Genomic DNA, 15,585 nt, shown 5'->3' with positions numbered 1-15,585 from the left:
AAATTTTTTTTTATTTTTTGTTTATAAAATTATGAAAAATAATTTTACTTTTAAATCACTAATTAAACGTCATTTTGCTCACTATTCAAAAATTTATGAATATTATTTGTATATTATTTGAATATCATATGTATTTTACATAAATTAAATATATAAAAAAACATATAATAAATTCTGATTATTTGATATAAAATTTTGAAATATTTAAAATAATAAAACAATTTATATTTAATAATTATTTTTATACAATTTTTAATACTTTATATTTTTAAATATGTTCTATACATAGAATTTATATATGTTTTTTATATATGATCTTTAGTTTATTTTTTTTAATTAATTATAGAGAAATTTTTATTTTATAACTGACTTATGTTTGTTAATACTTTATTTATTGTTGATAATATGTTTATATTTGTAATACATTCGTAAATAAGATTTTTATTATTTATGTAATTCATATTTGCAATAATTTGAATCGATGAATGTAGTATAGTTTCATGATATATTGTACTGCATATATTTAAATGAATATGCATATTGATCATTGAAAAGAATCAGCAAGCATAAACAAAACCATGTAATCAAAATTTAGAAGAATTAGTATCGAATTTAATCTTGAAGTACAAAATAAAAAACTACTTTTTTTTTAAATATATTAATTTATTTATGAAATTATTCGACATTTAATATAAAACATTGCTTCTAATATTGAAATAATAAATATAGTTAATTTTCATAAAAATAAGCAATCAGTATAGCAACAGTTAACTAACATTATCGAATATTAACATATCAACGATTCTAATACTAATATTAATTATTAGTTATATAGTTATAATAATTATTATTCATTAACCAATAACTGAAATTGCAACGTCTATCATATAATTTGATTTGTCTATTTATGTTGTTGAATAACTCATCTTGTTGAATAAAGTATATAAATCCTAATAAACTCATCTTGTTGAATAAAGTATATAAATCCTAATAAACATCAATAAAGTTTCATAAATATAACACTATTTTAAAATTCTTTTCTTATTAAATTTTGTTTTATATTTACATGATGGTTAACATCGCTGTTATTCGATAAATTAAAAGAATGAAATACTTTTATAAATAATATCATTTATAAATAAAACATTATAAATTTTAAAATATCAATATAGATATGAAATCTTACAGGATTTAATATCTTACGTTCTGAAATACCGACTTCGAAAGAGAGTGTTTTTTACGCCATCTGCGATTTATTACGGACAATATAGAAACTACTTATATTCACTTTATCCTTGAAAAAGATATACATATATTCAGGATGTTGATACATTTATAATACACTTTTAAACGATCGATTCTAGGCAAAACAAATATAAGATTAGATAAAATGTCGATTGTATAAAAATGTCGATTGTTAATTTTAATTTGATTTATTTTATGAATTAGTGTGTTAAATATAAGTATTAATAAAAAATCATTATTATTAATTTATTTATTAAACAATTTTTTTTGATTTTTTGATTTTATTTTATTTTGCATGCATTTTAAATGAAACATATATGCAATTGTTAATAATTAAATTGATACAAAGCGATTGTACTTTCGTAAGACGAGAAAAGGTCGAATTAATAGACACTCGTTTCGATGGAATAAGAGATACTAAATTCAATTAAGATTAACTAGGAAAATTGCTGGTATTCATCTTAAGAAATCATTTGGATGATATTTCAATTAACAGGAATTGCGGCCAGTTTTCTTAGAGTTAATATTCATTGGCAATAAGTGATAGTTTAGTGAATTGGAAAACTTTAGTGAATTGTCCCTGACTTTGATACTTATACACTCGTATTACACGTTAGTTATAACGCTATTGCGTCTTTTAAAAAAATTAGTTCAAACTAATACAACAGCGTAATAAAACTATGCATACCGATTTTTTCATGCATTTTAAATGAAACTAATGGCAAGGTTAAATTATGAAAATATATTTTTAAAAATTCAATAGTTGAAACAGTTTATTTCATTGAATCTAAAAAATAATAATAATTATAAGAAACAATTTGTTTGCTTTTTGTTTTAATTTATTGTATATATAAGATTTTTAATTGATAAACTTTTTCAATAATCTGATGAAAAAAACGTTTGAGATAGAATTTGGTGATAAATCATCTAGGAATTGCAGTATTTAAAATTATTTAGAAAAGTTTTAAAAAATTAAAATCACTTTGATTTCTTCAAATAGCAAAATGCAATTTTGATTATATAATATTATAGTTGATTTCAAGATAACATATTATGATCTTTAAACAATCTTTAGTTCATTATATGTTATATGGATATATAATATGATAATAAATGCATCAATGTTTCATGCATTAACAAGAAATTTTATTCTATTTCAAATTTAATCTAATAATTTATTATATTTTGATAAAATTTATTATAGCAAAATTTTATATTAATTAATAATAGTTTTTAATAATTTTTTTCATTTTGAATAACCATAATCATTTTTAAATATTAAATATAATAATAAAATTATATTCATATTCGTGAAAAATAGTAGGTAAAAATAAAAAAATAATTACTATTACTATTAGAGAAGTAATTTAAAAAGAAAAACGAATGAGAAAAGAAACGAGATAATTGCAAATATTAGGAATATAATATTTTTTTAAAATTCTTATAGTTAATATTATAGTATTACTAAATTATTATCAATTTATTTTTAAATAATGAAATTATTTAAATTAAAAAAATTAAATTAATTAAAAATTAATTAATTAAATTTAAATTAAAAAAATCATAAATTAGCATATTTTCTTTATTAAAAAATTTAACATATAAATTAATTGTTTGATACAATTTGTCAAAAATTTGTTGTTTGAAATAATCAAGTCTGGGCATTATCGAAATAAATTTTAATTTGAATAATAATTAAAATTTTTATTAGTTTTATTTTATATATATATTATATTATCTTAAATTATTTAAATATATTAATATACTCGAAAAATAAATTATTTAATATTTTATATTTTAATTTAATATTTTAATAATTTCATTTCAAAATTATAAAAACATTTTTTCTTGATCAAATTTTTATTCCCTAAAAAAAAACAACTTTTCCTGCGTAGTTCTTGAATTCCTCGATTCCTAATCTAAAATGAAATCTGCGTCTTTTACATGCACAAGAAACTTCGTTATTCCTTATCATTACTTGAAATAATAACAAACAATCGATGAACAAATCGTTTACTCTCCGAATGAGATTTTAAAATTTATTTTACAAACACATCTTTGCCTCAACAAACAAAGACCCATTCGAATTAATTATCCCTTTTTATCCGCTATTTTTATCTCAAATAAAAAAAAGCTCAATCCTGCGCGTGATCAATTCAAAGTGCAAAGACCAGAGGTGGTTGACTAGATCACCGTCACGTGCGAAACGTGACTTCGTTCTCCTGATGTTGTCGATACACGTGACCACAAACAGGCAGTCATATCTATTTAATAATCAAAATGAAAACCGAGCCCACTGTCTCATCGTTTCAATATTCAATATTATTCAACGATTCGTTTCCGCCCCGTCCACAATTCTTGCACATATGGCCCTCGTATCGATCCATCGCGAATAGTGTCAATAAGGAGCCATCAGATCCATTTACATGCATTTATGCGGTATATGCTTCATTGTAACGTGTCTAATATTAGCCTCAATCAGTGTCAATAAAAGAGAAAATAGCGCGACACACGCGCTATTATTTATCGTACGTAATGTACACGTGACACACGTCTCTTCGTCAATATATATATAAAGATATCTTGATCTTGAACGGGATTAATTCGAAGCGGGCATCTTCTCCAGAGAAACAAGGCTTTGCGCCCCTTCGTAAGTTGTTTCATTTCTTGATCGTATATCTCGGCGTGGATTAGCTGTATCGCGTAAAAAAAAAAAAAAANAAAAAAAAAAAAAGATCGTAAAAAAACTTAAACGAAACATTTATCATTCCATTGTACGCGATCGTGGTAGATTACAAATATAAGAGGGAAAAGAGAGACATTTCCATTCCACGGGCTGATCGTGCACCGAAAGAATCGAAGCTCCCATCCATATCATAACTCAAAAAAAATATTTACTACTACAAGAAAGATACTCGAGGATCAAGTATAGAGAGCAATTAAAAAAAAGATAGAATGCGTAATCTAAGCACGCAGAAAATACTTAAAGACGAGGAATGCTTCGAGATAATTCGCAAGAAGCTTCATAAAGATTCGATGGAGGATTTCTCGTTGATCACTTACGAAGTGGTGCCCATAGACGAGGTGAACGGTTTCATGGGCCAATATTTCACCTTGAAAGCAACTGTCGCTTCTCCTCAATCACCATTGGAAACGAGGAACATCAACTTCTTCACGAAATTGCCACCACCGATGACCAGTCCCCTATACGATTTCATTCAAAATTACGGTGCTTTCAAGAAGGAGGTTGCTCTTTACACTACGGTATTCCCAGAGGTATTGGACGGTCCGGACAAAAGATACATTCCAGAGTGTTTCCTTGGCCTGGAGGACGACGTGATCGTACTGGAAGATATGGCCCATTGCGGTTACGAGATGACTGACAAGTTCAAGCCGTTCGATTTCGAGCATTGCAAGATTTTGATGAAAACATTGGCAAGATTTCACGCGAAATCATTGATCTTCGAGGAATTATATCAGAAGAGTCTACACGACAAATACTCTCATTGCATGCAAGAAACGCTGTGGCCTCTGAAGGATGGCCGCGCCAAGGCCACGTTCGACGCCGCCGTAAAAGGTATCGTTTCATTGATAGACTTGATACCAGAGTTGGACGAGGAGCAACGGAAAACGTTCAGCAAGAAGGTTAATGACTTGTGTGCCGATCATACCAACAAATTGTTGCCGTCTATGAAGCACAAAAACGTATTATGCCATGGCGATCTATGGGCAAATAACATTTTGTTCAAGTACGACATTGATGAGAAACCTGTGGAATGTTGCCTTATCGATTTTCAACTTGCCAGGTAATTCATAATGTATCGTTTATAAAAGATTAATTTTGAGTGAAACTGTTGTGTTTTTGAATTAATTGTGACTAATAAATATCTTTTAAAGTTAATTAGATTTCAACGATAATATTTCAATGATAATTTTTCATCGAATTGATAATATCAAAAAATGATTTTTATTGTTTATAATATTTTAATAATATTCTCACAGATTAAGAAATGAACTAGAATATGTAATAATTATTTTATAATTAGAAAGGCAATGATTACGTGAAAAAATAAAACAAAATTTTTGCATTTGAAATCTTGATTTTTAAAAAATTAAATTTAAAAATTTGTCAAATATAAAAGAATTTCTCAGTTAAATACAAGTTAATAATCGATAGAAAATTCTAAATGTAAAAATAGTTAAAAAAAACGTAGTATAAAATTTTGTAATTTTTTTACAAAGTTTATTTAATAAGCCTTGATTGTTCGAGAATGAAACTTTAAATAAAAAAATACATTGTATGATGGTTATTGTATATAACATTTGTTAGAAAATTCATTAAATTTATGCATGTTTCAAAATAAAATAGATAGATAAAATTAATAAAATAATTATATAAAAAAATAGAAAAAAGACTAAATTAAAATTGATTTTAATTAATTAATATAAATAATTTTATTTTTAAGAAACTGTAAATTTCAAAACATATTTAATAAATAGAAATTATTTAAAATCTAGAAACTTCAAAATTATCTGAAATACAAAAAAATTTAAATTCTAAAACTTACAGAAATATTATTTTTGTTTAACTATAATAATGATTCAATTGAATTTGAATTCAGACATTAGACATTTTTATTAGCTCGAGTTTATCATTTCATTTAGAAAAAAAAAAATTATAAAAATTTTTCGCTATTATTTTCTGACAACGAAATTAACTTTGAAGAATTTCAAAAATTAAAATTTATTAAAATTTTAATCCTTAACAAGACACAAAAAAGAAGAAAAAAAAACTATTACATATAGATATTTCAAGAGTTTTTCAAAAATTTCATAAAATTTCAGATAGAATCTAAAAAAAAAACCATAGATGATCCATCCATCTATATCTGATAAATATTGTTTCTGTTCAGATACAATCCACCAGCTCACGACATTCTTTGTTTCCTCCAATTCACAACGATGCGACAACTGCGTGAGAAACACGGCAAAGAGTTGTTCAAGATTTATCACGAATCAATGACCGAGGCTCTGGAGGAAGCTGGTTTGGACATTTCCACCGTTTTCCCCTGGGACGAGTTCTTAGAATCCATTGAGGATTTACGTGTAATGTGCATCATTCATGGTGTGTTGAACATACCGATCATGTTGTTGGAGTCCGCAGCTGTCAACAAGTATTTCTTAAACGAGCCAGAACTTCTGGAAAACATTCTCTACGTGGACAGAACACCTTTGCTTTGCGAACAAATGAAACACGTACCTCAATACCGTGACAGAATAATGGATACCCTGCTAGAATTATACGATCATGTTGCTGGTTAAAGAGATCGATCGAATCGAATCGATACAAATGGAAATTAGAAATTTTTATCACTGTAGAATATCAGAGATCACGCATCAACACTAGTCGCTAACTTGGAAAGTAAGCGGCAAGAATAGGGAGAAGTACATAAAACACTGAAGAAATAACACGATTGATTCAAATAATAAATATGTTAACAAATCACATTCTATTCAAAGAAAAATATCGTTGACACTAATTGTTTATTTATTTTCGATGTTTAAAGCGGTAGGAATATGATCACGATGATTTTTTGGCTTTTTATAGTTTCTGTCTCGACGTTAGATTAATTTTTTTATATCTTTCCATTATTTTATTTATAATCAAGTGAAATATTAGACGAACGATTGTCTTTTATTTTTATAAAAAAATTAGGAATTATTTAGTAGATATTTATTTTGTTTTTATTGTGATTAACATTTGTTGTGACTAACATTTGTTGGAATTGTTTAATATTTCGATATTTTGTATATATATTTAATCGTTAATATTCAATGAAAAAATTATTTTACAATTATACGAATGATACGTTTGAAAATTGTAATTATTTTTTTCATCACAAGTAATATATCATTAGATTCAATGAATACGTTATCGACCGAATCAACACTTGACATTGATTGAATTAAATTGTACAAATGAAACGTGCTTGATGGAAGGATTTAATTTAAAATCGTTACTATTATTATTATAATAATAGTTAATGTGAAAAGTTATTTCATTGTTATTAAAATAAACAAAATATGCTGAAACTAAATTGTACTTGATTTTTTAAATACTAACTTAAAATTTTAAATATTAAGAAATTATAAATAATTATTAAATATAAGGCATTAATATAATATATTCATGATACATCTTTGCAGGATAAATTCTAGAAATCGAAACAAATATAAAAGCTTATATGTAAAATTATTAATTAAGGCATATTTATTAAGTTATATAAGATTTAAATTGGATGAAGTGAGATAGATATATGTGTAGTGAGATAGAGATGGCGCTGATGAAGCTAAGATATCTCATTCTATCTCCATCTCACTTGGTTCAAAACAAACTTTAATTACTTATAATTAAATAAATTATAATTTAAAATTTCAACCAACATTTTTGTGTATTAATTTTTATATTTATTTTTATCTATAAAAATCAATTATTTAAAGATAATATTCTTACGAATTAATTAATATTAATCTTATAAATCTAAAAAATCTATAATTTTACATTAAGAAAATAATTTAGTATTTTTATATTAAGTCACTTATAATTCTAATTTATAACTATTACAACTTAATTAACATCTTAAACTATCAGTGCAAATCACTATGAATCGATTAATATTGAATTTGACAAATGGTAAAGATAGTTCATTAGATTTATCAAATTTATTTAAATCGTTTCAAAATTATTTGACAAATATCTATTTTTAAAAATAGGAAAAACGCAAAAAAGCATTGATATTTTCACTACCTTAAAGTTTTTTTTTTTTTTTTATTAAAACTTCGAAAACAAAGTTACGAAAGTAATGACGAATATTTCAAAGAATAAAAATTGTACAGTTTCCTTTTAAACAAATGGTAATTTTATTTTAAGAAGACATTGAATTTTTAATATATTCTATATTTGTGTTTATTTCTCTTTTTTTTATATCAATTACATAAAATAAATTCAAGCACTAAGGTATAAAAAAACTCAAAAGCTTAATTTTATGTATATAATTATTTATATCATCAATTATAATGAATATATAGTTATATACAATATTGAATCTCATTCTTTAACAATAACATCAACAACATGATTAAACAACGTTCCTCATTGGTACACAAATTGTAAATGTACAGATAAAAAAGCATTAGATGAGGTCAATGAGGCATCGAAGGTGGCGTACGCTCAGCGCGCCTTAATTTTTTTTTTCTCTCTTTATACATTTTATAATTTCCATATATATTTCGAATCATTTTGGTATTTTGTTCGATTTGTTTTTTTTTCCTTTTTTTTCTTTTTCTTTTAACGTTAATTGTATGTATATATGTAATATAATTATTTATAATATATAATTATATTACATATATATATATTTCGTTTAGATACACACGTCTCACATACACACAAATGCGCCACGTGTATCCGTGCGACGCACGAAAATACGATTACGGGTGATGATATCGATTGAATCGGTGCATGATTTAATTATTAAAGAGAGTGCATGAATAATTTGTATCTCGCGAGTAGCCAGGCACCAGTTTCTTTTCGAGAAAGAGAGAAAGAGAGAGAGAGAGAGAGAATGTGTATCTGTCTGTGTGTATGTGTATGTGTGTGAATGAAATAATAAGTATAAAAAAATAATCATTTATTTTTCTTACGTAAAAACTCGAACTAAATGTGTATAACTGTAATTTAAAGGGAAAAAATAATAAATATTAAGAATTCAAGAAATATTCACCCTTTTATCAAGTAAAAATTCTACTGCCTGGCTTGTCCCACGCGACGCAAATCTCGACCAATCATCTAAAACTCTACACAAGGCTCCGACAAATTTCTTTTTTTTTTTTTTTTTAATCACTTAACGAACGATTTCCACAAAATCTAACGCGCAAACTTTTGTTTTCATTATATAATCGCATCAAGGCGAGGCAGGGTCATCGAGAGTCCTCCATCTTGATTTACGCGATTCTAAAAGCCGCTAAATTCGTCAAACAATTATATGAGAATTGACTTTTACGAACAAACTTTTCTCCTCAAAAAACAAGATTGTTCGATTACGAATTGTAATTTGTTTATTTTATAAAATATGCGTTTCTTTCGTCCTTTAAGATATTTTATGCTCGCTCCTCGAGAAATCGAATTTTTATCAAATCAATAAACGAATCTAATCTGTCTTTTGCGTTTCGATACTTTTTTTTCCCCGTTTCCTTTTTTTTTCTTTTATGAAATTTTCATCGTGGAATTGCCGATGAAGTAGTAGAAAGAGTTCATTACAATTATGATCGTTCTTTGTTACGGTTCTCATTGTTTAAAAGATTCCTCGAAGTCCGATGCAAAGTGGTCAGTTTGGAAAAGAGAAAAAGAATAGTACTGTCCATATAGCGAAGAGGATAACAATAACATATAAGAGAAGTTTCGTAATTAATCATTGGAAATGTGATTTTCGTTCGCTTTTCATAGCTAGTTGTGACTCACTTTCAGCTTTATTTATTCTTTATTAATTTTTGAAATTTACTATAATATTTCGATAATTTTAACTTTATCGTGATAATATGTCTCGATATCATGTCTCGATACGAACACAAAAAAAAAATATATAGCATTTGAAATTTTATAATTAAGTAAGAAAAATCGATAATCAGTTGATCATATAATTGACTCGATATTTGAAATAAAACTAAATCTTCGTTTGCTATTATTCGATCGATATGAGAAGAATAAGAAAGCCGAAAGCGACTCATTGACAATCATTCATTTTTATCGTTATCATAACATTAAATTCGCAATCGATTAAAGGAGCGCATTTAAATATCGATTTTGACATTGATTAAAAAATAGAGAGAGATCGATCGACATTCTTCGTATCGCGGATCGATACAAAGTAATATAACAAAAAATCAAAAATAGAAAAAAAAAAAATGAAAAAATACTTGGAAATCAGGAGCAACGAATGACACTTATTGCGGCTGATGCTGTACATTGCTGATGTTTAGTTATTATAATCTTCTTTTTTTTTTTTTTCTTTTTTTTTACATTCATCAAGCTATCCGATTCGCACGCCTCACCGGCCCTTCTCGCCTTAATCGAGCCATACATAGAAAGTTATATACAACGATATAACACGAACTGCAGTGGCAGTGAATAGTGCATATGGATATATTGCAAACAGTAGCAATGGCGGTGGCGGCGGCGACTCGTAATCGCGATACACGGCAGCGTCTACCACAGCTACTTTTTTGTATTCTCTCTTCTCCCCGTTAATATCGATCCGTTGCGTCCCATTTGCACATTTTTTTTTTTTTTTATTATTATCCCGTAAGTTAGTCTGAATTTTAACGATCGAGCACAGAAACCGATGCTTTTTTCAACGTATATCATATTGGTCGGATCACACGATATTTCCATTTCCTTTACACTCCCCGTGTTACTTTACTTCCGCACGCGCGAATCGTTTCCCCTGGTTTCCTTTTTTTTTTCTCTCCCCCCGTTCTTCTTTCTTCTCACGCATTTCGTCGATGTAATATCACTTTTTTTTCTATTGTGTGTGCATGTGGTGTGTGTGTGTGTGTGTGTGTGTGTGTGTCTATGCATGTGCGCTGCGCGCGTGTACATGAAAGAAAGAGAGAATGCGCGTGTGTGCACGCATGTGTATCTTAATGCATGTGTATCTGTGAATCCATACCGTGTGTGATTGTGTTGCCATATTACATGCACTCGTACGTATTACTTTTTTTCTCTCTCGTATGTTATATCATTACGTGTGCGTGTTTCAGTCATGTACAGTGACAGAAAAAAGGGGGTTGGGGCGGAGTGGGGGAAAGAGCAAGGAAGAAGTATTTGTGTATAGGTGTATCTGTGTATTTCTTATCTTTTTTTTATGTATATTTTGTATGTATATATCTTATTTGATCCATTTGTTTGTTTGTTTTTTTTTACATACATACATATATATACATATACATGCATACAGACATATATACATACATACATACGTGTATACGTATATGGATGTATGTACACATATGTACGTTCGTATGTACACACTCGTGAGTTTCATAAAAATATATAAAAGAGAGTGTCTATGTATACATATATATGTGCATATATACTTATAACGTATATTTAGCCATATCGATACATAGTCGATTAATATTCAATTTGTGTGGAAAAGGGTGTTTTTTTATCGTAATTATTATATATATTCACACATATACATACATACATATATACACATACACACGTGCATGCATACACGCGTACACACATGCATATCTACATACAAACATACACACGTGCATACATATACGCATGTATAAATATGTGTATATACACATTTATAAATATGTGTATATACGCGTACATAGATACGCGCATACGTATACAATTATATACACGTATGTATATACATGCATAGATGTATACATTCATACATACATGTGTGCATACATAGATACATACATACGCACATACGTGCATAAATTTATACATAGATACATACATACGTACGTACCTTCATACGTACATACATCCATAGATGCATACACGTTTATGTATAGAATCTGTACAAAGTGCTTGATTGAGATTTTTTTATCATTAGCCGCAAAAGAAGACACTCAAGGTAAAGTTTACATATAGTCCTGCACTCCTGTTCGTATCTATCTTTTGTAACGCTGCACATATCATTTGCAAATTGTTTCATCTAAAACTAAGCATACGAGGTGATTGTTGCATGTATAACAGACTATAACCTTTTTCTTGATTACACAAAAATTGAAATAAAAAATATATCATACATACATAATTAGCAAATAAATAGCTAAATTAATATTCGTTTCTTTTAGAAATATCGTGACGTTTATCTATAATATTTATTTATATTTGTTTCGTTAAATGCAAATAGAAAATATAGTGCTTTGTATTATCGTTAATCCTTTTTCATTATTTATGTAAAAATGCTGCAATAATGGAATAAGAAGATTAATATTTTACAAGCCCATTTAGAGAAATAACATATGTGTATATACATAACCGTGCTAAATATTTTATTTTTCTGGTATAGATTTATATAATTAAATATGATATCAACTTTTTATTGCATAATACATATGTAATTACAAAAAAAGTTGCAAATCACGTTTAAAAATCACGTATTACATTTAATAATATAAATATCTTTATCAGTGAACTTGCACACTGATTATAGAGTGTTATATAAACTATTTATTTCAATATTTCTGTATTTATAAATCAAGAAGAGAACAGAAGAACAGAGAAGTGTACATAATCATAATAAAATTAGATATACAATGATAAAATTGCAAATATCCTAAATCATATATCACACTTCTTATAAGTCTTTCATTTTCAGAATAAAAGTTGTTGTCTGCTCTAGTTGCACGAATCACCTACATACATACGCATATACAGATACATGTACATATATGTATACATATTTCCATTTGCTGACAAGGCAAGATACAAAATCACGATACAGGAGACGAACACACGACTGTCTTTGCAAAGTGAACAATGCATTTACAATGAAAGGACCAAAACAGTAGTTCCTGTCAGTGTGATTTATATCTCAATCAATAATCGTATTTCTTCCTCTTTCCTCCTCGTTCCGCATTTTCGCTTATAGTTTACCGTCAAATGACAACATATTCACCTGTTCTGTACCTATTTACATATCCTGAATGAGCTACAGCGATGGTATACGTTAAGTCGCGAAGGCGATTACAATTCCTTAGCGATCAGCCTTGAAGATGTTCTCAAGCATTTTTATTAAAGCTGTTTTGCTTCGCATTGTTTTAAGTATATCTTTTTTTTTTCTTTTTCTGTTTTCTTCCTGTACTTCTTCTGTATACTGCTGAATGCATAAAGAGGCGTGGATATACACAACCGTTTTACGCTTCAGAGATAAGCCCGTTCAGTCCTTATTCAGCCTTCCTTCTCGAAGACGTTATTATTTCTTCGTCTTACGAAGATTTAGAAAGCTTAACGTGTAGCTACCCTCGGACCGTTTTTCATCATACCGCATCCCGGTATCCCTTTTGCCGTTTCTATATTTCTTTCTTCCTCTTGCAGATTATTCCTCTTTCCTCCTCCTTCTTCCTTCTTTCTCTCTTCACATTTGTCATGATGCTTCTTTTTTCTTTTTCTACATTATTTTTTTTTTACCTTCTTTTTCTACTCGTTATCACAAACAAGCCTCAACGTAAAAAATGTTCGAACACGATGTGAAAATAAATCACGCAGCGATAAATAGCAAAGAACAGAGAAATCTGTTGGACATACTAGAGGAAAACCGAATCAGTTATATGTAAGTATCGACGAAATTTTCACCGGTGACACATGTAACCAGCGGGAAAAACGGACGTGTTGATGATACGTTTCTATGGACGGGGTTTGCGATAATTATTCGTTGAGGGCATCGTACCATAATGCCAGCTAACCTAGACTAGGGACGACGGGCGGCATGATGGCTTCCTTTGCATGATTAGATATAGGAATAAGGTCCGTCGGTGAGGGCGCTACACAGCAACAGTCAGGAAGCATCATCTTTTCCCCGAGCTCCTCTGCTCGGCTTATATTCCAGACCTGGGTCAAATTGCATCAGCACGAAAACCTATAAATTATCGAGAAGAAAAAATAAAGAAAAAAATAAGAAGATTATATATATATTAAAAGATAATATTATTATCTTATTGTATAGAAAATATATTAGATTAAATAAAATATTTTTTTGATTATTTGTATGTATAGTTATGATTTGAGAAATATAATAGAGAATTAACAAGTTGCAAACTGATTATTAGATTGTAAATTATTCTCTTTAAATTATTTTAATATTAGAGAATATTTAATAAAATTATTTAATGATTTTAAACATTTTAGATACATTTAGAAAATTAAATTTCAGAATGATTCATTTTAATTTTAATTATAAATTCGTGAAATCTTTAAGATTAATTAAAATAATTATCAATCTTTGCATTCTAATAATATTTTTATACCTGATCTGTAGGCAATAACGTGAAATCATCTGGAGGATTTGTAATGACGTATCGTTTAGAAGAAGCATCGCACGATGAGCTTGTATCTCGAAACCTAAAATTGTATCAAGAATTAGTCGAGGTACACTATTTTTGGCGTAAACATAAACTTACTTGTTAAGCTAAGTACATTAATATGTACGATTAAACTAAACTAAAACTAAAACTAAAACTAAAACTAAACTAAACGCTGGCAACAGTAAACTAAACACTAAACAAATAAGTGATACAAAGACAATCATAAAAAATGATGAGTATTTGTTGGATGAAGGCAACTTACGATCGTCGCTTCTTTTTTTTTTTTATTTGTTATGACGCAAAAACGCAAAATGCAAAAGTGTGCGGCAAAAAACCAAAAGTTATAGTAAGTACAAGAAATAGTGAAAGATAATTAATGGCAATATAATTAATATGGCAGCAAGATGAAAGATTTTTCAGAAGAAAGATATATATACATATATATATATATGCATATATATATATATATATATATATATATATATATATGTGTGCTATAGAATATTCATGTGGTGTAATCCAATAAATACCATCGAGAGAAGGAAAAAAGTCCGGTACCTGTACCTGTACAGACCAATGCACAGCATTCCATATGACTTTAATGCTGCGACAAAGAGGTCACCGTACTTGCCTCCTTCGCCATACTGGGCTAATGGCCCGTCGTATAACGCGATTTGACCAACTCGACATCGATCTCTATTGGCCAAACTATCAGGTGTGCTATGGATAAAGAAATAAATAATAAATCATAATTTTTCTTTTACAAATAAAAAAATATTAATATTTTCGTCTTTATGGACAAGATGTCTCATCGTTTATATAATATCATGAACATTGATGTATCATAAAATGTCATAAAATATTATATATGATATTATAGATGAAATATTATGCATAAGATTGTAGCTTGTACAATATTATGAAATATATCATGTATCATTAATATGTATTGTTAATTTTTTAAGCAGTTATGTCATATATTATATATGTGTCATGGCCAAAATTATTATATAGCTTAAATAACTAATATATTCATATTATAGAAATTTTTATATAAATATTCATTTGATATATAATTCAGAATAATTTGTGCTACTGTAAAATGAATACTTTTAGTAATGGCCTACTTTTAGTAGAATCATAATAATATTTTGCAAAATTTATGTGATATTGTGATGTTTCATTATTCATTATGGTATGTTTTGTTTCAGACGATAATAA

The 15,585-nt window shown here is 27.8% G+C and overlaps 2 protein-coding genes across 30 annotated transcripts in view; one reads left to right on the top strand and one right to left on the bottom strand.

Moving 5' to 3' along the window:
- Nucleotides 1-3,956: 3,956 nt before the first annotated feature.
- LOC122714427 lies at nucleotides 3,957-7,688 on the top strand. The gene is made up of 2 exons (XM_043935742.1): nucleotides 3,957-5,051; nucleotides 6,159-7,688. Exons 1-2 carry the CDS (start codon nucleotides 4,201-4,203, stop codon nucleotides 6,565-6,567), a joined length of 1,260 nt encoding a protein of 419 aa, XP_043791677.1. The 5' UTR covers nucleotides 3,957-4,200; the 3' UTR covers nucleotides 6,568-7,688.
- Nucleotides 7,689-8,283: 595 nt separating this feature from the next.
- Nucleotides 8,284-15,585, bottom strand: part of LOC122714514 (calcium-activated potassium channel slowpoke) — a 122,604-nt gene continuing 115,302 nt past the window's right edge. For 20 of the 29 annotated variants that reach the window (XM_043935896.1, XM_043935908.1, XM_043935900.1 and 17 more), the window contains 3 exons: nucleotides 14,923-15,084; nucleotides 14,308-14,401; nucleotides 8,284-13,919 (listed from right to left, as the gene is read on the bottom strand). In XM_043935896.1, the coding sequence (XP_043791831.1) occupies nucleotides 13,839-13,919; nucleotides 14,308-14,401; nucleotides 14,923-15,084 (337 nt within the window). In that variant the 3' untranslated portion in view covers nucleotides 8,284-13,838. The remainder of the gene's footprint in view (nucleotides 13,920-14,307; nucleotides 14,402-14,922; nucleotides 15,085-15,585) is intronic. The other 9 variants (XM_043935912.1, XM_043935895.1, XM_043935909.1 and 6 more) reach the window with 1 other exon arrangement.

The sequence above is a fragment of the Apis laboriosa genome, unplaced genomic scaffold (assembly GCF_014066325.1).
Source record: "Apis laboriosa isolate Shangri-la unplaced genomic scaffold, ASM1406632v1 scaffold30_cov140, whole genome shotgun sequence".
In the NCBI taxonomy this organism is placed as follows: domain Eukaryota; kingdom Metazoa; phylum Arthropoda; class Insecta; order Hymenoptera; family Apidae; genus Apis; species Apis laboriosa.
Note: the sequence above shows the minus strand (reverse complement) of the source record. Positions and strands in the feature narration are given on the sequence as shown.